This window comes from Pituophis catenifer, unplaced genomic scaffold (assembly GCF_029215685.1).
Source record: "Pituophis catenifer annectens isolate HBS135680 unplaced genomic scaffold, rPitCat1.0.hap2 SCAF_1, whole genome shotgun sequence".
In the NCBI taxonomy this organism is placed as follows: domain Eukaryota; kingdom Metazoa; phylum Chordata; class Lepidosauria; order Squamata; family Colubridae; genus Pituophis; species Pituophis catenifer.
Genome location: NW_027256881.1, coordinates 331,582,940 through 331,608,474, shown reverse-complemented (window position 1 = coordinate 331,608,474; position 25,535 = coordinate 331,582,940). Strand labels below are relative to the sequence as shown.

Below are 25,535 nucleotides of genomic sequence, written 5' to 3'. Positions count from 1 at the left end.
ACATCCCTAAAGAAATTGATAGCATCTTTCATTATATTCTGTAGATTCAGAAATGTGACTTTCCCATACAAATTAACTTGTATTATTCCTGCTATTCTCATTTAAAATGTTTCCCTTCCCCTTTTAATTAATAACCTCTTATACTTGTTTTAATCTGTACTGGTTTAACTGGCTATCCTCCCAATCCCATTAATATGTGTTTTCACACCCTTTGCTATTCCCTCTCTGTAATTACCAATTTTAACACCCCCCTCATTAATTACTGCCAATGCGTTGGCTGGTCTCTAAATACATCTCTAATTAACCTGCCTCTCTACGATTAAATGCGTTATTCTTGCGCTGGCAACCCATTACTTATTCAGCCTCAGCCCCTGCTATTGATCAGGGCAGCAATTCCTAGGAATACCTATTGAATTAGTCCTTCATTTCCCATCAGCAATAAGGTACGTATTAACCGCTCCCCTCCTGAGGGGAGAGAGAGAGAGAGAGAGAAAATGAGAGTGCTGCCCCCTCTCGCCTCAGCCTCCCCCTCAGCAAATCAATGGCTCGCCTCACAACGGAAGAGCCCAGCATTTATTCATCGATGAGGCGATCAAGCGGTTAATAAACAACCCCTCGAGCGCCTCCGAACCACCCGCTACCCGCCATAAAAAAACGAGAGGCGGCGCAGCGCTGCCTGTATCAAGCAGTCCTTACGTCAATTAATGATCCCTCACTGCTCCCCCCCTCAGCCCCCGTCCGCCCAAAAGACAAAAAGTCAAATATATATATATACATACACACACATATATATGTATACATACATATATATATATATGAGACACACCGACCCCCAGTTTGCCAGTCAGGAGCTGAAGCCCCTCGAAGAGAGCGCGGCTATTCTCCCTGCCACCGTCGCCTGCCTTCCCGTCCGGGCTCCGGGAGCCGCTTTTTCCCTCCCGTCTCCCGGGCTGCCCGGCTCATAGTTGAGAAGGGGGAGGAGGAGAGGAGGAGGAGGACCAGGACCCATCAGGCCCGGCCCTTCGCCGCGCCTCGTTGCTCTTCGCTTCTCCGCCCTACGCTCCGCCGCTGCTGCTGCTGCTGCCGCCGCCACCGCGGCTGCTGCTTGTTTAGCGGGGGTGGCCTTGGCTATAGCGGGCGGCTTCGTTGTTGTTGTTTTTTGTGCCCACCGCTATCCGTGAGGGAAAGAAAGGCGGACGCACGGCTGGGCTCGCTTGGCGGCAGATAGGAGGCGCGGCGCGGCGGGGCTGTTTTGTTCACCGCCGACGGACCCACCGACCGACTCAACCGCCGCCGTTCAGCGCTCCTGTCAGTCGGTGACGGGCGCGGGTAGGAGGCGGGCTCCTTCTTGCCCTCGTTGGCGGGTATGAGAAGGCCCCGCCGAACCGCAGCAGCACAAACGGCGGTCCTGCAGAGCCTGACGCAGAAGCGGGCCCGGAGCCTCGACTGCTCCTGACAGCTCAGCCCACAGCCGCCGCCGCCGCCGCCTCGCCATGCGTCCCACGCGGTGGTGGTCGGGGCCGGCCCTGGCTTTGGCCTTGGCCGTGGCTCTGGCTGGGATGGGCACCTGGAGCCTGGCCAAAGGTGAGTGCCGAGGAAGAAGGGAAGGGGGTCGTGGTGGTTCGCTTTTTTTTTTTAAGCCCTAGTTTGAATAGTAACTGCGGCAGAAACAGTAATATGCATGCATGTCTTGCTGGTTGCATTGCTGTGGGGCAGCCTTCATATCACTTACTTGGGGTGAGGTTATTTGGAAGCGCTTACCTAGGGCTGCCAAAGGTCTGTCTCTTGGTAAATAACTTGTTTGTCGGTGCAAGGACAAGTGATCTCAGCGATGTCTGTCTGTATCATCCATCTATCTATCTATCTATCTATCTATCTATCTATCTATCTATCTATCTCTTATCTAATTTATCTTTTATCTAATCTATAGATCTCTTATGTATCTATCTATCTATCTATCTATCTATCTATCTATCTATCTATCTATCTATCTATCTATCCCATCCTATCCCATTTTTACATCTCCCATCTTACCTAAGTGACTCTGGGAGGTATAGAGGGATACTTTGGAGTTTTTCCTCATAGTCAGATTTAAGTTAAAAACTAGGCACATGTGTGCCTATAGTAGACAATTTCCTTCATGGGAGTGTGCTTTGAAGTTTTCCCCTGAACTGTTTTGCCCTGTGCAATGGCACAAATAGTTACAAAAGTGGGAGGACCTATTGAATGAGAGACTAAGGCTGGGTTTTCTAGTCCATTTTTTCTCCAGAAGTATTTGCTCTGAAGCTTCTGAGGATCTTTTATATTGTTGTTATTGTGATCATTGTTACTGTAATAATTGTATTGGCAATGTAATAGGTATTACTTGACAAAGTGACTGGACGAGTCCTATGTGTGCCTCTTTTTGCTTCCTAAGTAGAATGTAATAGTAATATGGATATCATATTCTCAGTTTGTGAGTTTTATGGTGGTAAAAAATCTTATAACAGTTTGACAACTAATTTATTGTACTTTATAGTACCTCTACTCCATGCAGTTTGTAGAAATTTTAAAACAACTCAAGAAGTATCTTCACCTGATACTGGCTTAATAATAATATTTAATATTTAATTGCACTAACATTTTATATTTTAGTATCTTTTACTAAGAATTATTTAGTGTGAATCCCCTTCAAGCTTTTTCAAAATAGACAAAAGTATATTGTCACTATCAAAGAAAAACTTTACTGTGTAAATTGTGATTGAATTCTGTAGGAGAATTACTTTTTTGCTACTCTAAAATAAGCAGAACTCTTAAAAATGTTTATTGGATAACACCCTGGATGTGTAAGTATACTTATTTATTTTGATATGTTTATATTCTGCTTACCCTTCATATACTCTAGATTCAAACTATTAAGTATTAACCATTGTAAACATTGGTCTTAAGCACATAAAGGATCATTTAAAACCAGACTAAATCCTCCGACAATATAAATAAAATTGCATGTAACATTTTATTCTGAATATTTTTGCCAGTTGATATTCTATATGATATATACTATTGTATATTTCACGTAACATTATTAATATTACTCTTATTTAATCACATTTGTACTCTTAGGTGTTTTCTTAGGATTCATATTTGGGCCTTTCAGTAGTATCTAGTTCAAGCATCACCTTTTTTTTTCACTTAATATCCTGGCTTAGATGGAATAATGATTTTTAAAATGTTATGTTATAATCCAGAGTAGCTCATTTGAGGCAGGCAATAGATTTCTCATTCAAGGATGTTAACAACTGTACTGTTTATACTATTGTTAATAGTGACTTGATGACATTAATATTTATCACATTTTATGGTAAAAGAACATTCTCTGTGCCCAGGCTCTTGCATTTTCTGGGTAAAATTGGCTATAGGATGAGCCATACATCTCTGTCTTTTTCTATCTACTGCTGAAGAACATCATTGATTATCCACTTGTTGAATATCTATGGAGATTCTCAATCATTGGGGTCATGGTTGTCCCAAAGGTGCTTTCTTTCAAAAGGCAACTGGACTTTCTTCAAGCAAAACAAGTTGCCTTTTGAAAGAAAGCACCTTTGTGTACACTTGGTAAGCATAAACCAGAATTAAATTATAGTAGTAGCAAAATCACATCTTGCTTTTCTTCTTCTTTTCTCTGAACATCAGGACGGAAGAAGCAAGAATATAAGATACATCCAGTGGTGGGATTCAAGTAATTTAACAACCAGTTCTCTGCCCTAATGATTTCTTCCAACAACCAGTTTGCCAAACTGCTCAGAAAGTTAACAACCGGTTCTCCCGAAGTGGTGCGAACTGGCTGAATCCCACCACTGGATACATCTATAGCTCTTTAAATTGTGTGAATGCACTAATATATATATTATTATTAAACAAAAGCTGAGGTCCCCATTTTGCAGATTGGACATAAAGGTGGCTCAGAAATTGAAAACTACAAGTTGCAGTACTGATTAGGAGTTCAGTAATGTTTTCTGTGAAGTAGTAAAATTATTAAACTTATTTTAATAGCTGTGTTTATTATGTGTGTACATGTACATGCCTGTGAATAGTTAAAGCCTTTTGCAGTTTTATTGACTATTTTCCAGCCATTTTTCCAATACATATTTCAAGGATTAGTAAAAGTAAATAGTACTGAACTGGATTACTTCCATACAGCCAAGGAATTATTCCATTGAAAACTTGTTCTTTTATGTCTCAATCAGCTTCCTTGTCTGTTACAATGATTATAAATGTCCTATTGTGAAGAAGGAAAAGGTAGATTTGCTTGTCATAATGGAGCAGCAAATTGTGTCCCCCCCAAATAAAGGAAGGAGGTGCAGTGGCTCAGTGGTTAAAGACACTAAGCTTGTCAGCTGGAAACCTGACAGCCTGGGTTAGAGACTTAAGCGCTGCTTGACAGGGTGAGTTCCTATTATGTGCTCCACCTCCTGCCCTCCTAGCAGTTCGAAAGCATGCAAATGCGAGTAGATAAATAGGTACCACTTCAGTGGGCCGGTAACAGCATTCCATGGTCCTCAGCGTATCATCATGCTGGCTACATGATCATTGAAGTGTCTTTGGACAATGCTGGCTCCTCAGCTAAGGAACGGAGATGAACACTGCACCTTAGAGTCTGACACGTCTGGACAGGGGAAACCTTTACCTTTATAATATCAACCACTGTAAACCTAAACCACTGATGTAAGCAATACGTGGTATAATACCTATATTTTTCTACGGGTAAAAATTGCGTCCATTTTCTAGTTTCCTTGGTTTGTATTGTGTTTAGAAAAATGAGCCAATTAATACTAGAAATATATTTGGCAACGTTAGATGGGACTAAAGCTATTTCTTCTATGAATTTAACTTAGAGAATTTTTGCATGCTGTGAATTGCATTGGGTAAAAAATAAAACATGGCCTTTTGCATGGAGAGGCCTACTATTTCAAGATGAAAAGTTTTTTTTCCCCTAAAGAAAAAACTTTGCGAGTTATGGAGGGAAAGTTCAAGGTCCAACAGGCATTTGAATATGATGGCTGCAGTTCTTTTGGCACTTTGGCGTATTTCAGTAAGGGAACCACTTTGTCCCCAATGTAAGGAAAGTATTAAATCCAAATTTGTGTGGGTATGTATGTATGTGTATGTATACACATACAGAGAGAGACAGACAGACATTAAATTTTATGTTGGTTGGTGAAACATTTCACTTAAGGTTAACTAAATAATTCCTGTGCTTAACCAGACTTTTTGGATCTACCACTTTTAATGTTTTGCCACAAATATTTTGAAATGGGTCCTAGTTTCTCCTTCCCAGTGTTTTTAATTTGCCTTCTGCATCAGGTTCTAAAATGGTTTCTCTCAAATGTGGCATTGGGAACATGCAGAGGTATAATTGTACAATCCCTGTCTATATATTCAGAACTGGCTATATATAAAATAGGGAGTCAAAATGACACTTTGCCAGAGAGGTTATGTTAGCATTCTTTTATGCAAAGTGCTGGTTGGCATTCTGGGTTTTTGAGCTGTGCCAAGAAAACACACAGTTCCATCTTGAGGGTTGTCTATCTCTCTCTGAACACATACACAAAAACAAATATTTTACAGCATTTGCTAGCTGGTACAAAGTAACTTCTTTTTAACGTAGTAAGCATTACCTTTAAATAAACAAAATATGTTTGTGGGTAGGCATTGGCATTTAAGCAAAATGAGGTAAATGAAAGAAACCTAAACAAGTTCCTGCAGAAAATAATAGTAGTACTACTGTAGCATGTGATGGCAGTTTATTAACTGAATTAGATTTATCTGTTCTATGTTGGAGTTTGGTATTTTTCCCCAAGCAAATATTTTTTTTCCCTAAAACTCAAAGCTTAAACTAGTCAACAGCCATGCATTTCCCTAGTTTCTACAGTAATATCATAAATGTGATTCTTTAAATAAAAATTTAGATAAGGCGTTTTCCAACTTCAAAAATAAAAAGACTTTTGAAACCTTGTGTATGGAGAAAAGGCTTGATAGATCTAGGCTTAAATTTGAATTCATCTGACTTACACTTCTTCCAATATTAGGGCTTTAATTATTATGACTTTGAAACATGTTAATGAAAAAAAATGAAAACAGTCAGGCAATATGCTTCTCCGAAGGTTTTAAATGCTAGTGTATTCATTTGTAGCTTTAGTGTAGTTTAGTAAGAAGATATTATTTTCATACTACAGAAGGAAAAATAAATGATCAGACAGGCAACTTGCTTTCTTAAAATAATTCCTTATTATTTTAAGCATTTTGGATTGCCAGTGAACTTGCCCTGATTTTATTTGAATTAACTGAAGGATATGCAGCTTAACATGATGGTATTTGCTGGCAAGTGAAATTATAAATATCTTTCTCCCAGAATATTTTAAATATAAATAAAAGGTATGCTTTGAGATGTATTGCAACTTTATGTTTGTATTAACGTCTTTCTTCTGTTCATGGCCCGAGGTCTTCTGTTCTGTTCTCCAGTGCTCCCCATACAAAAAGCCAAAGCTTCATATGAGTCATGAAGGTTTCTTACTCAGATTATTTACTGTAAACATACACTTGCATTCCAGAATTGCCCCAGCAAAGTGCTATTTTGACTTTACTCTTTGATAGCTGAAGGGTATACTATTAAATTAGCTTATATAATAAATTGTGCCCCTCCCCCTTGCCTGGTTTCATTCCATGACTTTCTGGGGCTGTTACTTCTTATAGTTGAGCTGAATTGGCAGACTTTGAACTGGATTCATTTTATACCCAAGACTGGAATATTGGTAATTGGTGTTGTCTTTGCTGCAGAGATGTTGTGCTGCTGATTCGGCTTCATTTATCATATAGCATTTAACCAAGCACCTCTTATATATAATTTAGCTTTCAGTTGCACTTCTATAAACACATAAAACGAATTGTGCCAAGTTGGATATGAAACTGAAAGAGAAGCAAGCAGATCATGATTTTTGGGTACCTGTATGGAGAGACCCAAAGAAAGAAGAATGAAAAGGATGATAGCTTTATGTCAAAGCAGATCTTATCAGAATTGCATGTTCTCATAAGGATTTCTTGGTTAACGATCATCACTTTCTTAAAAATCATGGATTTTTTTTTCCTTTCATGCTTCGTAATCCAGTATCAGACTTGTTTATGGCCTTCTACTACCCTGTTTCCCCCAAAATAAGACATCCCCTGATAATAAGCCCAATCAGGCTTTTGAGTGCATGGCAATAAGGCCTAGCGCTTATTCCAGGGTTCAAAAAAATGACAGGTTCTTATTTTCAGGGAAACACGGTAGTTGCCTTAACAAATTTTAAAAGGAAAGTAAAACATGGAACTTCTTCATTACCCTCAGAAGCTGAGCAGAACTGTCTTGATGAACAAATCCTTGAAGAAAGCACACTCCTTTTATCTAACCAGATATTTGGTTCGGCTAGTGGAATAGATACTAACAACATCTCTGCCTGATTATATAAAATTCCTTTAGCTGAAAGTTTAGCTGTTCTCATGTCCTAATTCTTTACCCTGGTTCTTTTTTTTTTTTTATTTGATTTATATGCCGCCCTTCTCCGGAGATTCAGGGCGGCTTACAATGGGCTAAGCAATAGCCTTCATTCTTTTGTATATTTTATACAAAGTCAGCTTATTGCCCCCACAACTGGGTCCTCAATTTACCTATCTTATAAAGGATGGAAGGCTGAGTCAACCTTGAGCCGTGGCGAGATTCGAACCTGCAGTAATTGCAGGCAGCTGTTCTTAATAACAGGGTGCTTTAGACCACTGTACTACCAAGGCTCTGTTTGGGAATATTCTGTAGTAAAAGTGATTAGCTACAATCTTGGTTGTCCCAATCTCTCTTTAGAGAACCATAAATCATAGATGCTTCTGCCAAAGGATGTTAGATAAGAAAACCACATCTGTCTCCATTGACTATCAGCAACTCTGTACTGACTTTCCCATTTTATAAATCAATTTTTAGGGGGAAATACCTAGTCTTGGTTTAGGGGTACTTTAGCAAATATATGGATGAAGCTGACAAGTATATGTTGTTTGTTATAGGTTTGTTAAAATATTTTCCTTAAGGTTTTCCATTAATAAAATATAGATTAAAACAGAATTTGGAAAGAAGGATAATGTCCAGTGGCTATAATGCCTATGAGTGCCAGCTGCTGTGGCTACTTGTGGACTTTAGAAGCATCCAACTGGTCAAAAAGGTAATACAATGCTGACCTCTAAAAGGGCTTTGAAGGCTCTTTAATGAGAACAGGGCTGTTTCTCACAGGCTTAGATAAGCTTGGATAGAGGAAGGATGGAGCTCTTGTTAAATGTATTGTAACTGTGGTGCTAGGGTGGTTATTTCTTCTCCAATGCAATGCTTGTTATTGGTGCTTTCTAATTTTTATTTTTAAACTAGCTGAATACCCGTGCTCTGCTACGAAACTATGTGATCGGGCTTGATAAATTGACACTTAGAGTTTGAAAATTAATCAGTAGTTTCTATTGGCCTCTACTGTCCACTTCTCTCCCTCAGGCTGACCCCCTAGATCCTCTCCTCTCTATCCCCTTCTCTCCCCCAGGCTTGCCCCATAGATCCACTCCTTTCCTCTCCCCTTCTCTTCCTAAGGCTGGCCCCACAGAAGCCTCTCCTGTCCTCTCCCCTTCTTTCCCTCAGGTTTGCCCCACAGAAGCCTCTTCTCTCTATCCCCTTCTCTCTCTCAGGTTGGCCCCATAGATCCTCTCCTCTCCCCTTCTCTCCCTCAGGCTGGCCTCACAAAAGCCTCTCCTCTCCTCTATCTCAGATTGGCTCCACAGAAGCCTCTCTTATCCTACCCCTTCTCTCCCTCAGGCTGGCCCCACAAAAGCCTCTCCTCTTCCCTTTTTTCCCTCAGGCTTGCCCCACAGAAGCCTCTCCTCTCTATCACCTTTTCTCCCTCAGGCTTGCCCCATAGATCCTCTCCTATCCCCTTCTCTCCCTCAGGCTGACCCCACAAAAGCCTCTCCTCTCCCCTCTCCTTCTCTCCCTTGCCCCATAGAAACATTTCCTATCCTATCCCCTTCTCTCCCTCAGGCTTTCTAACCCCTTCTCTCCATGAGGCTTGCCCCACAGAAGCCTGTCCTATGCTATCCCATTCTCTCCAGAGTTATTTTCAAGTTGGGAGGGGGAGTAGAATGTCTAACTAATTAGCATCAGAGTGTGTTATAATAATATCGGAAGTACTAATGCTCTGATGGTCATTTTGAAAAATCCTTTCTTAGCACCTAGAAGCCAAGAGGAACATAAGTGGCAAATTTCAAGCTTGTAGGCTTTATGGTTCTGGAGATTTCGTGATTAATGCGTGAGTGGTTTTTGCTTTTATATATATAGATTATTTTTAATGCTGTGTAAGCCACTCAAAGTTGTTTGGTGGCTTTAGAATTTGATCACATTAAGACTTAAAATGTTTTATTATTTAAATCCAGGGATTTTACTTAGTTTTTAACTTCATACATCATTTGCAGTATAAGAAATCCATAAAATAATTGCTATTTTGTTCTCTCTCTGTTAATCTTCACAAACATTAAAGCAGAGATAGTTATTTGTCCTGAGACCCTTCCTGTATTACCTTGTAAGGTACCAGAAGTATGCAGTGTTGCTTTAAAACAGAGTAAAAAATTCCATTGATGATTTATGAGACAACTTAGCTATAAATGCCAAAAGAATCCTGTTGAGCAACCATATTGTTCCAGATTTCACAGTAATGTTGCCAAGTTAATATTTTTTTAATTAATGGGTCTTAAATGATTACTCACAAAGTGGCATTTGTAATTTAATTACACTAGAATGCATCTATGAAGCTAGCTTTGCAGTCTTCAGAAACACGTACTTAAGACTATTGATAAGAAGGTTGTACATTCTGTGTTGTGCCAGTAGGGCTCCTGTGGTGGAACGAAGTCTAAATCTGGCCCAAGTTGCAGACTCAGCACTGAAGAAACCAGGTTGTTAAATGTTTTGCAGTGATTGCGTTTATGAGACAATTTCTGCTAGAAAAATATTGTTTTCTTACGTGGCTTCTGTTTTTTTTTTTTCTCCATTTGTGAAAAGGGCTCCTAGGACATTAGTCCAGCTTGTTAGATCATGTTGGTATTAACCACAGTGATGGCATTTGTCAGGACTAAGTATAAATGGCTTTTCGTTAATTAGTTAGTTTACTTTATTGTCATTGCACCTTGTACAATGAAATTAAATGCCATCTTCAGTGTATATTATAATTATAAAAATACAAATACAAACACACATCCTTCACATTCTATACAATTGAACTGAAAACCGATATTGCATTAATATTGCACTATACAGTAGAATTCAATATAGTTATTGCTCTGGGATAGAAGCTGTTTTTCAGCCTATTTGTCCTTGTTTTTATTATCCTGTACTGTCTGCCAGATGGTAATAGTTCAAAAAAAGGGTGCCCAGGATGAGATGGATTTTTAAGAATGCTTTGAACTTTCTTAAGGCAGCGGGAGCTATAAAGCTCTTCCAAAGAGGGGAGAAGGCAACCAATAATCCTCTGGGCAATGACATTGACCCTCTGGAGTGCTGTCCTATCTGCCACTGTGCAGTTGGCAAACCATACACAGGTGCAGTAAGTTAAAAAAACTCTATGGTGCAGCGGTAGAAGGTCACCAACAGTTTTTCATTCAGTTGTTGTTTCCTGAGAAGTCTCAGGTAGTGTAATCTCTGCTGGGCCTTTTTGACCACTGCTGCAATGTGGATGCCCCAGGTCAGGTCCTCTTTTATGATAACACCCAGAAACTTAAAACTGGCCACTTGCTCCATTCGGTCTCTATTGATAAGCAAGGGCTGGATGTCTGATCTATTCCTTCTATAGTCCACTATAAGCTCCTTAGTCTTATTGGTGTTAAGGACCAAGTTATTGTCTCCACACCACAGAAGCAACCCGTCCACCTCATCTCGATAGGCAGACTCATTCCCCCCCTCCCCCGGAGATGAGTCCCACCACTGTTGTATCATCTGCAAATTTAGTAATAGTATTATAGCGTGAATGGGAATGCAGTCATGCACATAAAGAGTATAGAGTAATTTTGTGGATATTAGGGTGTTTGGTTGCCTTTATTTCCCTTTCTAATTTAATTTGTATAGCACTAGAAGTTGGTTTAGGAGTCAAAGGAGTTTATGTACATTTATCTTAGGTGTATTTAATCAATAGTGTATTCTGTTAAGTAGGACTCATAACTAAAAGAACGTGTGAACTGAGTGTTTAATATTCTATGTTTTGTTAGTCCCTGTATTAGGGCCAAGATATACATTAAAAAGAGACCCAGGGTGTTAGATGTAATTTAACATTCTCTGCTGGTACATATAATTCTAGCTTTGAAACTAATTAAGAAAGTTTTTAGTCACTGGAATGGCTTTTCTGTTGCTCCAGACTGCTCTTAGGCAAGCAACTGCAGTGCTTTTTGTTCCCTAAGATGACAGGAGGCTAATATGACAAATGGATGTGTTGCTCATAGTAATGTAGATATTCAGATCCTCCTTTTGCTGCTTAAGAAATGCCCTGCAGCCTTCTCCCATTTCAGTCAAATGGCTGCAGGGCACTTTGTCAGTGATAGAATGGATAGCACCAGAGACTGAACAATTGTTGCATAGCTGCCTTTGATTGGCTGCCATGTTACAGATACACACACATGAAAAAGTGAGTTCAAAGTGCTGAGGCTTTTTGAGTTTATTTAGATGGGCCATAGTGCTAGATACATCTTAGTTGCATACAGGGTTGTTAACTGAGATACTAATTTACAGAAGAGCAATTATGGGCATTGCTTTGTTAGGCATTAAAATGGATGTTGTGGAAATACTAATCCCTCCCATCTGTTTACCTCTGAGGGTTTGATTGCATGTGATGAAATAAAATTCACATTAAATCTGAACTGTTTTGTTTGCTTAGTGTAGGATCTTGCTGCTTCATGAATCGAATGCTACAAAAGTCTGTGGTTTTCTTACTGAAAGATTATAACCTCAAGCAATACCGCAGAATTATGGTTTGACCTATATACTTTACCTCAACTACAATGAATACATGCACATTCCAAGTAACTGTAATAGTGGAGATTATTTTGACAAGTGAACATAATAGTCGGAGTAATCCCAGAGTTGTAAAATCATTGTTTATGAATGCTTCATTCTTGTGATGAGGCAAGTAAGAGGTGTGTGTTTATTTGTGAAATTGTCACTAATTGAGCTGGCTTTTATAGCACAAATAGCCACATTCTTCTATCCCCTCTGGACACAAATATTGTGGAAGCAGGCATTAAGAGCTTTTTCTTAGATCTTAGGAAAAAAATGCTATATGTGTGATTAAACAGGCTACTTGCCATACTTGCCATAGGCCTGGAAGACCTCATAATCTTAGTCTCTGATTAAAAATGCCTCTATCTCCTGTAGATGAATGTGCCTAAATTGAATTACAATGTGCCACATAGAAAAGCAAGCACAGGGCATTGGATCAGAGGTTTCCATGGGTGTCCACACGTGAGTGAAGTAAGCCCCATACTATGAAATATGACAATATGTTTGTTAGGGTTATTAGATATTTTAAGAAAGAGGATTAGTTGATCATCCCGATTATTACCAAAACCACATACAGTTCTAAGAAAGATAAGAGCTTCCCGTTTTGTACCTTGGGCTGATGTTTGTCATCCTGATGATCACAATAAGAATGGGGACACAAAACTGATGATTTCCACTCCCCACCCTGTAAGTGAAGAGGAAGCTCAAAGCAGTCAAATTGTTTTTTTGCATTCCATGATTTGTCCTTTGGACTCGGCTACTGAGAGAACATGTAAGACTTGGGCCCTTTTCTTTTTTATTTATTTTATTACCGCAGTGAAAAAAAATCAAGCAATAAAATAATATATATTAAATCAACAAATTCATTACTTCATTAAAATAATACCGCAAAAAGTAAGACCTATTAAAATCTCTTCTACATATGGATTTTCCTAATTTTTTTAAGCCAATGAGTTATTAATTATGTTATTTCTCTGTAAATCATTAAATAACCTTTACTCTAATCATAAACAGCATTTTAATTATTTACATGCTGTTTTTCAAACTGCATTTCCCAAAACTGATATGTTTGTGTGGAATATTAATTGAAATCAAAGTCTGTGTGGTAATCTGACTTCTCTATTCAGACAGACAAATTGTCTACAAGGTAGCAAGTGAAGTATGCTGGACAGCTAAATATTTTCCTGCTTGTTCCAATGTATTCTGCTAGTGCAAAAGATTGCCAGCAAAATCCTGCAAACCAGGGGTGGGTTCTACTTACCTTTACTACCTGTTTGCAACAGATCGCTGATGACGACATCCAGGGCGGTGGGCGGGACCTCCTGCTGATTTTACTACTAGTTCTTGTGAATCGGTCGAACCGGGGGCAACCCACCATTGCTGCAAACCCAGTCATTCCCAATTATCCTTGTTAAGGCTAGGGATCATTGTCATCGTTACACAGATAGTCCTCGGTTTACAACAATTCATTTAGAGACCATTTGAAATTACAACACCACTTTAAAAAGGGACTCACACTTACAAAGTATGAGGACTCATACTTAATAACCGTTGCACCATCCCCAAGTCATGTGATCCAAATTTGGGTACTTGGTAACCAGCACATATTTATGACAGTTGCAGCGTCCCAAGCTCAGAAAGCTATCTATAGCTTTTGCATAGATACCAGTGTTGGAAGAAAAATCCAGTCTGGTTCTAAGCCAGGAGAAAGACGCTGGAAATAAAATGGAGGATGGCTACAACAAAAGAAGATCTCTATTTATTTGGTTTCCAGAAACTTCAGTGACAGCAGCATGTTTCTGGGGTGGCTGACAACATGGCTAAGTGAGTGGTTGGACTTTTATAGGGTTCTGGGGTTTGATGATTGAGATGCTCCAAGGGATTGTGCAATGTAGTAAGCCTTGTGTCTTTTGCTATTCTAATGATGGCGGGTAAATCCTATTACTGTATTTTTCAGTGTATAAGATGCACCTTTTTACCCCCAAAAAGGGGGTGAAAATCTAGGTGCGTCTTATACGCCGAATGTAGCCCCGTCCACCCACCGGCCCCCACCCTTCGGCCATTTTTGGTGAGTTCCAGGTGGCAGGGATCTGGGTTGGGGCACAGCCTGAGGAACAACCCTCCCTCTTCGGGACAGTGGGGGGGAGGAATCTGCCCAGCAGCTTTGGGGAACAAGGCGGGTGACACAATTTGTGGCTGGTCACCCCTCTAGCTGCGCTGACTTCACTCCCCAGCAATGTGAGGAGCCGCCGCCGCTGCCTAACCCTCTCTGCGCCCAGGAGCCAAGCCGAGCTGAATGGGAGCCCCTAAATGTTCCTCCTTTCCAGCCATCACTGCCCGGATTCCAAAATGCAAACCTCAAGAGTCGCGCTTCAGGTGGCGGCCAGTTCCCCTGCAATATGCAGCGGGGAACTGGGAAGTGCTTTGGATTCGGGGAGGAGATTGTAGCGCTGCCCCCTGAAAGTGTTTTTCTGCACATTGCAGAGCCGCGCCCCCCCCCCCCCCCCCCCGTTCTCCTTCTCAGCAGACTCTTCTCTTTCCTCCTGGCCAGATCTGCCACCTGAAACACGGTACACTTTTTTTTGTCTCTGCACACACCCCATGTTTGGAATCGGAAAGGGGATCGCAGGTTCGGACGGCAGTAAACTGTTGGAAGCACTGAAATATGTAAACTTAAAAAAATGGATCCCTACAAATCTGATTTTAAAATCTTAAAAAGTTTTAGAGATCTAAAAGTTTTATAAATTGAAAAATGGATAAGGCTATAGAGATAAAGCTCAAATGCACCCTGTATTTGTTAGTAGCAGTTAAAACAAGAAGGTAATAAAGTGCTCTGTCTAGATGTATTTTGGTGTAGTGGTTAAAGTCCTCAAGCTAGAAACTGAGGTCGTGAGTTCTAGCCCTGTCTTGGGCCCAAAGCCAACTGAGTGACCTTGGGCCAATCACTTTCTCTTAAACCTAGTAAGAAATAATGGCAAATCACTTTTGAAAAACTTTGCCAAGGAACCTGCAGGAACTTGTTCAAATAGTCTCTCAGAATTGGACCCAATTATACAGAAGGATAAATAAAACTTAGAATACTATTATAAACAAATAATAAGAATTCTTTCTTACTTATTTTATGAGACAACGAAAACAGCTTTGTGAAGCACAAATAGGTTCCAAATAGGTACCTAAAGCCCCATGATTCCCAACAACTAGAAACCAAATTTACTTAGTGATATATTAATACTCAGGGAGGTTTTTTGTAGGCTATATCTGATGATCTATGTTTTGTGCACGCAAATTATTTCATAGGCCTCAAATATTTTAAAATTATACTTCTGGACTACTACAGTAGCTGTATATGTACAGCTAATGTACATGTACAGGGTTATATCAGAAACATGGCTTATTGAAAACTATAATTGGCCAGTTTCCTACAACAAATTTAGCCATAAGCAATGGTTCCTAAACTACAGTGTTAGAGCTACACTAATGCTAAGACCAAACCAAACCAATCAAATTAAATCTTAGTATAATATTTGTATCCATTTATTCAAACCAGGGGAAATTGTTTTTTTAGGTTTCTGATTGCCACATACACATTCAGTAATCAATATTAATAACATTGCCTTTTAAAATATATAAGGTAATAAATGTTTCATGTTAGTGCAAATGGCCTGGATATATCAGGCTATTTGGAATGGCTCAATATAATTGGGGGGAGAATCACAGCATTACAGAAATTCAAATGGGATGCAACAAGGGAATGAGTGCCAGTTAGTAGAGCCCCCTGATGTAGGAACAGGTACGACTGATGTACAATACAAACCCATGCAAAAGCCATATTTAAATTTGAACAGTCAAATTTGAAAAAAATGTACATTTAAATTTGAAATAGTTATTGTAATCTGGATCATGATTGTCTGTCTGTCTGTCTGTCTGTCTGTCTGTCTGTCTAGCTATCTAGCTATCATATTTGAGAACTGCCCATCTCAGCCCGCAGAGGGACTCTGCAAAGTGTACAATAAAATATTAAAAGCGTGAAAACAGTATTTAAATTTGTTAAAAGGCAAGCGATGTTAAGAATTAATTAAAAGGTGTGGGGGATTTGAATGTATGTTGGATTTGTTATATTAGATCATCCAAATGTTTTGAAACTGAAGGTTGCGATAAACTGGGAAATGGTGCTAAGGTGACTTCCTTAGAGAGTTTGTATGGAGGCCCACTCCGTTAGGGGAACTTTCTATTGCATGTAGTCACCATCTAAAATTTGAAAGTATAAGCTGCCACAGACTAGTTCTGCAATGAGAATGAAGCCAAAATGTTAATTGCTTTTTAAACAATGATACGTAGCACAACTACTGAAAATAAAGAAAACTAAACAAGAATTACGTATTTTTGCATGATTATAGTTAGCTGGTTTTATTTACAATATTGGGCAGTGGCATGTTACTGTATTGAAACAGTAAATCCCTGAGATGTTGGCTGTTGTATTACTTGCTTGCTGTGTTATCTATCACTGAGCAGAGTGTAGTGAATTTAATAACATCTTAGTTTTATTAATTGTTTTTACAAGAAAAATTGTATTTGAAGTACAGGTAGTCCTTGATTTATGACTGCTTATTTAATGACCACCTGTAGTTGCAACAACGTCAGAGAGGATGATTTATGACTTGTAAAGCACTTCAGGCATCATAAGGTGCTGTTCACCTCCTCCACTCCTGTGGTCACATAATTGCATTTCAGGCACTCGGAATCTGGCTCATATTTTTACTTACCTGCAGCATCCAGTTATCCTATGACTATGATTTGCAATGTTTTTTTATGCTGGTTTCTGTCTTTTTGCCAATTTACAGTAAAAAATGCCTATTAAGGAGGATGGATTCGAGCTTAGGATAACATGATTTGCTTAACAACTACCATAAAAATGATTGTAAGATCGGATCCAATCATGTAGGTGCCTCAACTTACGAATGTCATGACTTACGACCAAAATTCGGGTCCCAATTGTAGTCATAAGACGAGGACTACCTGTACCTTGTCTTACAAAGAAGACTTTAAATGAGTACGTTTGGATGGGTGGTTAGTTATAAAGATAACCGTAACATTGAAAATAATCAGTGGAATGTTTATCAGTTTGAAAATAATACTTTTCTTTTCTTTCTTCCAGTTTGTCCAAGTATAGACATCCGGAATAACATGACCAATTTCAGCATGCTTGAGAATTGTACTGTGATTGAGGGACATTTGCAGATCTTGCTTTTGTTCAGAACTAAGGCTGAGGATTTTCGAGATCTCAGCTTTCCTATGCTGACGATGGTAACCGAATACATCTTGCTATTCCGAGTCTACGGTGTGGAGAGCTTCAGGAAGCTTTTCCCCAATCTGACTGTGATTCGTGGGACTCATCTCTTTTTCAACTATGCTTTGGTCATCTTTGAGATGGTTCACTTGAAAGAGATTGGCCTTTACAGTCTGATGAACATTACTCGAGGGTCCGTACGGATTGAAAAGAATGCTGAGCTCTGCTTTTTGTCAACTATTGATTGGTCTCGGATTTTGGACTCAGTAGAAGATAATTATATTGTTGATAACAAAGATAATAATGAGTGTGGAGATGTATGCCCAGGAATAATGCAAGGAAAAAGCACCTGTCCTCAGACTGTGGTCAATGGTGATTTCACTGAGCGTTGTTGGAGTCATGCCCATTGCCAGAGAGGTAAGTTGATGAATTCAGGTTATTGCTATATGTCATTTCTTTTGCTTGTCCTGAAAGCAAGTTGTTTTGTAAAATGATTGGTCTCCCATTCTAGCTGCTTTGTCACAGTTCTAGTTTTATCAAGTGTCTTATTACCAGCTGATCTACAGTTTCCCTTATCCTTCATCACTGGCTAGCTGGAGGCTGCTGCAAGTTATAGTTCTAACAATTTCTGGAATGCTGTAGGTTGCGTACTAATGGTCTATAAATCTCTGAACCCTTTCCATCCTACAGCAAATGGATGTTCTTCATCTGACTTTGAAGAAGAAATAATTGTATTCTGCATAGGTAATACAGGATAAACACTCAAATTCTGTAGTTTTCTATCTTCAGCTGGAAGGATCACCTAACAAACCCTTGGAAACACCTTCATCTGAGTTGTTGAAGAATTGTAATAAATTAAATACTTAAATGCTTGAGTTGCTGAACAAATATTATGATTGGGCATAAGGCTTTCTTGATATTCCTTAATGCAAAATAAAAATAACTGATAGGACAGTTCCTCCCATGTGCATAGGTGGACTGATTGTATTGCTTTGCTTGAGGATTTACTCTTCATACCTATGTATGTGCATACCTCTGTGTGTGTGTGTGTGTGTGTGTGTGTGTGTGTGTCTGTGTCTGTGTCTGTGTCTGTGTCTGTGTCTGTGTCTGTGTCTGTGTCTGTGTCTGTGTTTGTGTGTGTATGAATCTTGAGCCAGTGTTTATTCCAAAGGCAGCTTAATTTGCCAGCTGGATGATTTTCTAAAATCTTGGTTTTAGTGCAGAAAACTGCTTACTATATTAATTGGTTGCATCTATGTGTCTGCTGGCTGTCTGGAAAACTTTATCATGCCCATTTGAAATTGCTTGTCAGTGTTTAGGGCTTACTAGAAGGGAAGAAACAAAACTGTTTTTAATTGATTACTAAACTCATTATTTATAATCTCAAGCTTTCTTCTAGGTTCTGTTTTCCATTTATTCATTTGTTTTATAAGGCCAAAACATTTTGAGTAGCAGTACTTGTGGATAAACAACAGTAAAAATGTTAACTTGACAAACTATCATGATTTGCTGAAATTCTTCTGGGTATATTTGCCAACTTTTAAAGGCATTTGTTGCAAATAGTTTATTGTCCTAATAGAACATTTTTGTTCAAAATGATCACCCGGAAGTTGTGGTTGTAGTTGTACAGTAGTTCCCTTCTACCTTGACTTCTAGACATGTGGTAGAAGCCTATTGAAAAAGCTGTCACTTCCTTGTCTATCTCAGTATGTACCTATTTGCCAGAAGCTGTGGTATGCTAAGTAAATGTTTTTTCAGGCCATAGTCTGAAAAAAACGTCTGATGATATAGACTGGACCATATGTTTCCATATAGTGTACAAGCATTCTGTTTCTACCATAAAGACCCTGTGTATTGTTCACCAAATTCTATTCAAGCCCCTTTGTTTAATTCAGTGGACAAAATATCAAAGTTCTGTTATTTGCTTTCATATTGAATTTTGCCAAGGAAAATGTTTTTTCCCCAAACAAATTTGTATTTTTCATTTTTGTTACCATGCCGCAGTGTCCTTTCCCCCAGTTTCAGCCCTGCTTATATCCACTGGAAAAAAAACCCCGTCTATTCTGAAATAATAGTTATTCAGTCTTATTTGCTTATCCTATGTTTTTGAGATATTATCCTATGTATTTTGTTTCAATTTCTCTAGTGGAGGGGTTTCCAAACTTGGCAACTTTAAGACTTTTTTTTTTTTTTTTAAATTTGATTTATATGCCGCCCTTCTCCGAAGACTCAGGGCAGCTTACAATGTGCTCAGCAATAGCCTTCATCCTTTTGTATATTTATACAAAGTCAGCTTATTGCCCCCACAACTGGGTCCTCAATTTACCTACCTTGGAAAGGATGGAAGGCTGAGTCAATCTTGAGCCTTGGCGAGATTCGAACCCTGCAGTAATTGCAGGCAGCTGGTCTTAATAACCAGCTTAATAACAGGGTGCCTTAAACCTCTGTACTACCAAGGCTCTTTTGAGGACGTCAACTCCCAGAATTCCTCACCAGCCAATTCTGGGAGTTGAAATCCACAAGTCTTAAAGTTGCCAAGTTTGGAGACCCCTGCACTAGTATAAAGACAGCCATATGCTGAATTCATGGAACAGGAAAAGCAAATGTTCTACAAAAAACCCTGGATGAATATAGCGATTGAGAATATTCACTCTATTCAGGGAGCTGATCTTTGAAGTCTAGGTCTGTTGAGAAAGATTTTTCCTTCTAACACAAAAAGAACTTCTAGCCCACATAATCTTAAATAGATTTTCTTTGGTGAGTTTGTAACTCTGGAAAGTCCTTCTTTGGTGGATTCATAACTTTGGGAAAAAATTCTGCTTTTTCTACTGACTTGTCTTTAGAAAGTGACAAAGTTCAGAGGTGTGTGTATGTGAGAAACAGTTCTTTGTATTGTTTACTTAGGTAGAAATATTACTTAGCAACTGTTTCCATTTACTTCTTGTGTTTTTTCTAAATGTCCTGGGAATTTCTGTAATCATAGGCCAAGTTTTATTGCATATACTACTTCCTTCTCCCACCCAGCCCCATCCACTCACAGTATGAGAAACCAAACCTAATGATAGCACTAGATTATTTGACCCATTCTCATGGATGTGATATTTATTAATCCTTTTGAAGTATACACAAATGTTTCCTGTTACTGGTATCAGAGGAGGAAAAAGCATGTTTACTTTCACCATGAAAGTCAGATGAAGTACTTTCTAAGAGTTCTCAAGCAAACACTGGTTTGATGATAGAGAAGTCTCAATTGCTTTTTCCAGACCAGTACTCCTGTATTCACCTCTGTGTATAAAGAAATGGAAAGTAACTCATTTCTCTGTGTACTTACACTTCTGAATTTGGATATATAAAAGAAGGATGCCTTTCCCACAGATGTCATATACCACTAAAATATATATTTCAGGAGATAATCAAGCCTTTGGTTCCCATTTCTGCTGAAAAGCCACTACCATCTCCAACAGCTTGCTAATAGATGGAGGAGAATATTTGTAGCTCAGGGTTGAAATGAGTGGTCCTTTGTGCTCTCTAAGTTAAGTTGTTTTCTTGCAGATGTTTCATTATGCAGATTAGGTTACAATATCATGTTACCTAGTTTGGGTGATGAAATGTCTGCAAGAAAACCAAATTCAGAGAGCATCAAGGACCCATCACCTTACTAATCAATTCTATCCTATGTTGCATGAGAACTCTGAAGATGTGAAGTCTTTATTTGAAGAATGCCATCTTTGGGGAGACTGCTGTACTCAATATAGCATTTCTGATTTGTTCTGTTACGGTTTATCATAACAATCCAGCTGCAGTTTGAAAATTACTCTAAAAGTGAATTTCAAATTTTGACTTTGCATAATAAAAAACATAGCCTTGTATGTCAGAATACAGCCTTGGATGAATTTTATTCTTGCTTGTGGGCCAACTGTTTTATGAGCAATTCATAGTTTTGCTAGTTTAAGATGCTAGAATATGGGGAATGTGAAAATGTGAGCTTGAATCTTTTTGCTGGTACATGTACTTAATCCCAAATCTTGCCTTGTCATTAATATTTGAATTCATTCACAGTAACTTTTTGTATGATAAACAGGACTGAAAGCAATGAAGGAATTAGCATTATGGGTGTTAATGTTTCATTTGAAGCTTTAGAAATAGTGGATTTTATAAAAAATATTATCGACTGTAAAGGAGCATTTTACCATATACTCTTAATATGAAGAGTAAGCTGCTTGTCTTAAAAACAATTTATTCTAGTGGTTAGTATTAAATGGAGTGGAAGGTGGTCCATTTAACAGAAGAAAGTTTACTGGAGGAAAGCTGAACACAATAAAATCTAACAAAACTTGAAAAGAATGGGAGCAGCAAAGTTGTCCGCTGCACTACCAAGAGCCTTGGTGGTACAGCGGAGTAAAGTGCTGTTAAGTAGCACTTAGCTGCCAGCTGCCTGCAATTACTGCGAGTTCAAATCTCACCAGGCTCAAGGTTGACTCAGCCTTCCATCCTTCCAAGGTAGGTAAAATGAGGACCCGGATTGTGGGTGCAATAAACTGACTTTGTATAAAAACGAACACTGCTTGGGAGGGGCCAAAAGCCTTACTAAGCAGGTATATACAAAAGTATGAAGGCAATTTCTTAACTCATTGTAAGCCACCCTGAGTCTCCGGAAAAGAGCGGCATATAAATCGAACCAATAAATAAATAAATAAATAATAAATTGTGATGATCATTCATTTTCTGTGTTGTATGTATGGTATGTATGTAAGTATTGTGAATGTGTGTATACATATAGATACACTCACCCAGTGGTGGGTTGCCCCCGGTTCGGACCAGTTCTATAGAACTGGTAGTAAAACCGGCAGGAGGCTCCGTCCACCGACTCCGATGTCATCAGGAAACTTCTGCGCATGCGCAGAAGCGTGTGCGGCCCCATTGCGAACTGGTAGTAAAGGTAAGTAGAACCCACCTCTGCACTCACCATATATATATATAGGGTACATAATATGTATATACATATACACAGATATACAGAGTGCGTTTTAAGGTCTTTTTCCTTCTTTGGAGTAGAATTAAAACTATTGTTTCTATAAATTATCATAGAAAGACCCCCTAAAAGTGTTTCCCACCTCAGGATTTAAGTATCAGACTCCTTTATTGTTGTCTCTCAGAATTCTTCCAAATACCAGCTGTTCAAAATTGAAATGAAGTTGTGTTTGAGTAAGCTCTTCTCAGTATTTTGGTTATTAAGACACTAGAGGCAAAACTATGCCTTGCAAATGCAGTGTTTGCTCCAGTAACGAGTGTACTTTTCATTACCAAACAGATCAGAGAGTATGCTTTTAATTGCCAACTAGTCATGTTCAAGCATTGGCTAATACTTTTATGCCTTATACTTCACCCTCAATGTTGTTGACAAAAAAAAAATCGGTTCGCACCTACAAAAAATTGAAAGAAAATAAATTAAAAGTGTCAAGTCAATCTGTGATGATTACATACAGTATATTTTGGCTTGACAATTCTCTGTTTTGATCTTTTTATTCAGTCTTGTTATCCTGCCAGATTGCACAAGCATCCTTTCCAAAGCCCACACTGAGTGCTAGCACCAAAGGTGTTACCTATTAATATACAGTACATTATTGGGACCATCCTGAAAGGCAACTTCAGGCTATCAGAATGAATTATGTTTGTTGAAACTAAGTAGCTAGTGTGCCAGTCTATTTTGAGACTCTGTTCTAAGCATTACTTTTAATTTTTTCTTAATTGTCATATTTTTAATCTGCACACTTTCCAGCAAGCTAGCCCAATGTAGTATACAATACAATATTTAATAAACAGTTAATGAAACAAATAATAAAAGCAATACAATTAACACTAAAACACATTTTTACCAAGAGTCATCAAACACAAGTCATAAATATAAATCAAAAAGATGTCAGCACTTTATAAAAATGGGTTTTCAAATTTCTTTCAAAAGCATTTAAAGGTGAAGCTTGGATCACAAGGAATTTTATATTGAAAATGCCTCTATTGAGAATGCTTTGGATCTTAACAGGGCCTCCATTTTATGAAGTACCTGAAGAGATCTTAATGGCTGAATGGAACTCCTAACTCTTGAATTATTGTGGAAATCATTCTGTTAGGCAATATCCAAGTTGCATCAGAGGGTTATAAATCAAAACTAGCACTTGATTTGGAAAATAATAGAGTAGAGATAATTCAGAAGTGGTATCATATATGTTCCAACTAAGAAATATCTTAACAGAAACCTGGTCACTATACCCTGTTTTAGTTGTTGTTGTTGTTGTTGTTGTAAACTTCTGGGAATTCTTGGAGTCTGCTGCTCCAGAAATGAAGAGAGGAGAGGAGAGGATGGGGCCTACTGCAACTTCTGGCTTTACCTCAAAGTATCCCCATATGTAAAGTGCATTACAGGAATTTCTTTGAGAGATAACCAAAGCATGACTTACAAGGGTCAGATCAGAACTATTCACCAATGTCTGATAGTAAATGCAATAAATGCTTTAGAAGTTTCCCCTTAATGCCTCTCCTTCACGGGAATAGGGCCTGGTGGCTCAGCAGACTGATAGCATTGTGATTAACGCCAGCTGTCTGCAATTACTGTAAGTTCGAACCTCACCAGGCTCAAGGTTGACTCAGCCTTCCATCCTTTCTAAGGTAGGTAAATTGAGGACCTGGTTTGTGGGGGCAATAAGCTGACTTTGTATAAATATACAAAAGTATGAAGACTATTGCTTAACGCATTGTAAGCCGCCCTGAGTCTCCAGAGAAGGGCGGCATATAAATTATATACATATATATATCAAGTAAAATCCCTTTTAGTAAATAGAGTAACCAATCAGTGCCAGTTTGGTATAGTGGTTAAGGTGCAGAGCTAGAAATCATGAATTCTTATCCTACCTTAAAAGGTGGCTGGGTGACCTTGGTCCAGTCCCTCTCTTTCAGCCCAATGCACCTCACAGAGTGGTGGTTGATAGAAGAAAGGCTGTATACAAAAGGTCACTCAAAGTTGTATGGGTATTGTTTTAGTTTGGTGCCTTTCATTGGACCGCTACATAGTCCAAGCAGGATCATTATTATGAAGACTGGTACAATAGAGGATGATGAAAATAAAAAAGATCTTGGCTTTATCTAGATAAAAATTCTACTTGGTTCCATATTCCCTTATGATGAGTTACCTGATGGTAAATTGAATGGCCAATAAATGTAATGAATAAAATAAAATAATAAAATAAGATATTCTCCAGTTGCTTCATATAGATATTGATGAGTATGAATATGTAAATAGAACCCTATGGAAATTTGCAACTGATATGCTGCAGGGTAGCCAAAGTTACCATTTGCACCTAGGCCCTTCAAAGTAGGAGTGAAACTACAGCAAAGCCATGCCTTTGATTTTCAAATGCTTTAGGCAATTTAGTAAAATATTATAAGTGGTATCATAGACCAAGTGATTGAGGAACACAAGCCCATACACTCCCACATATTGAACATCAGAGTGATCAAAAGTATCTCCCATGTCACTCCCTGGTTTAAAAGCAGATTGAGAGAGTTTTGGATAATCAGGAACATCAAGAGTTGCTCAGTAACATCTTTTGTTATAGTTCACAAATAGGGAAGTATCTAAACGCAATTTTTTCTTCAGTGCTGCTATCTTTAATGAAGGTGGTATAACATCTGACAGAAGAAAGTGTTAATAAGAAAATATATCACTTCCCTCAAAGGATGCCTCCCAATCTGAACTACCCAGAACTGAGTTTAGTTGAGTAATAGCTCAACCTTGTCCAAGCATCTTTTCCAAATACTCAAGGGCAGCAAACAAATTGACAAATAGGACAAGCAAGTATATTGACTATCTCCATGTTGTCATAATTAATGGTATCTTCCATCTGACTGTTGATATGGTTGGCTTTATCTGCAAAACATTTCACAGAACCTTCACAGATCACCCTCCAAGGACTCAAGGAGGACTCTACAATTTTTACAGTCTCTAATCTACAGTCTTCTGCAGATGCAATGACAGAGGAGAAGAAGCTCTTTTTTTCACCCCCTATGCCAGATTGTAAACTAATCCAGCTATGTGATCATAGTTACTTCGGATTTTTATCACTTTTGCTGTGGCCATCTGTCTGCCTGCTTCATACAGTAGTCTATAACTCCTTAAGCAAA

The 25,535-nt window shown here is 38.7% G+C and overlaps 1 protein-coding gene across 1 annotated transcript in view; it reads left to right on the top strand.

Annotated features, from left to right (window-relative positions):
- Positions 1–1,183: 1,183 nt before the first annotated feature.
- The window catches only part of INSR (insulin receptor), an 84,554-nt gene continuing 60,202 nt past the window's right edge, over positions 1,184–25,535 (top strand). Inside the window, exons 1-2 of the mRNA XM_070943442.1 lie at positions 1,184–1,584; positions 17,229–17,777. Of these exons, the coding sequence (XP_070799543.1) occupies positions 1,494–1,584; positions 17,229–17,777 (640 nt within the window). The 5' untranslated portion in view covers positions 1,184–1,493. The remainder of the gene's footprint in view (positions 1,585–17,228; positions 17,778–25,535) is intronic.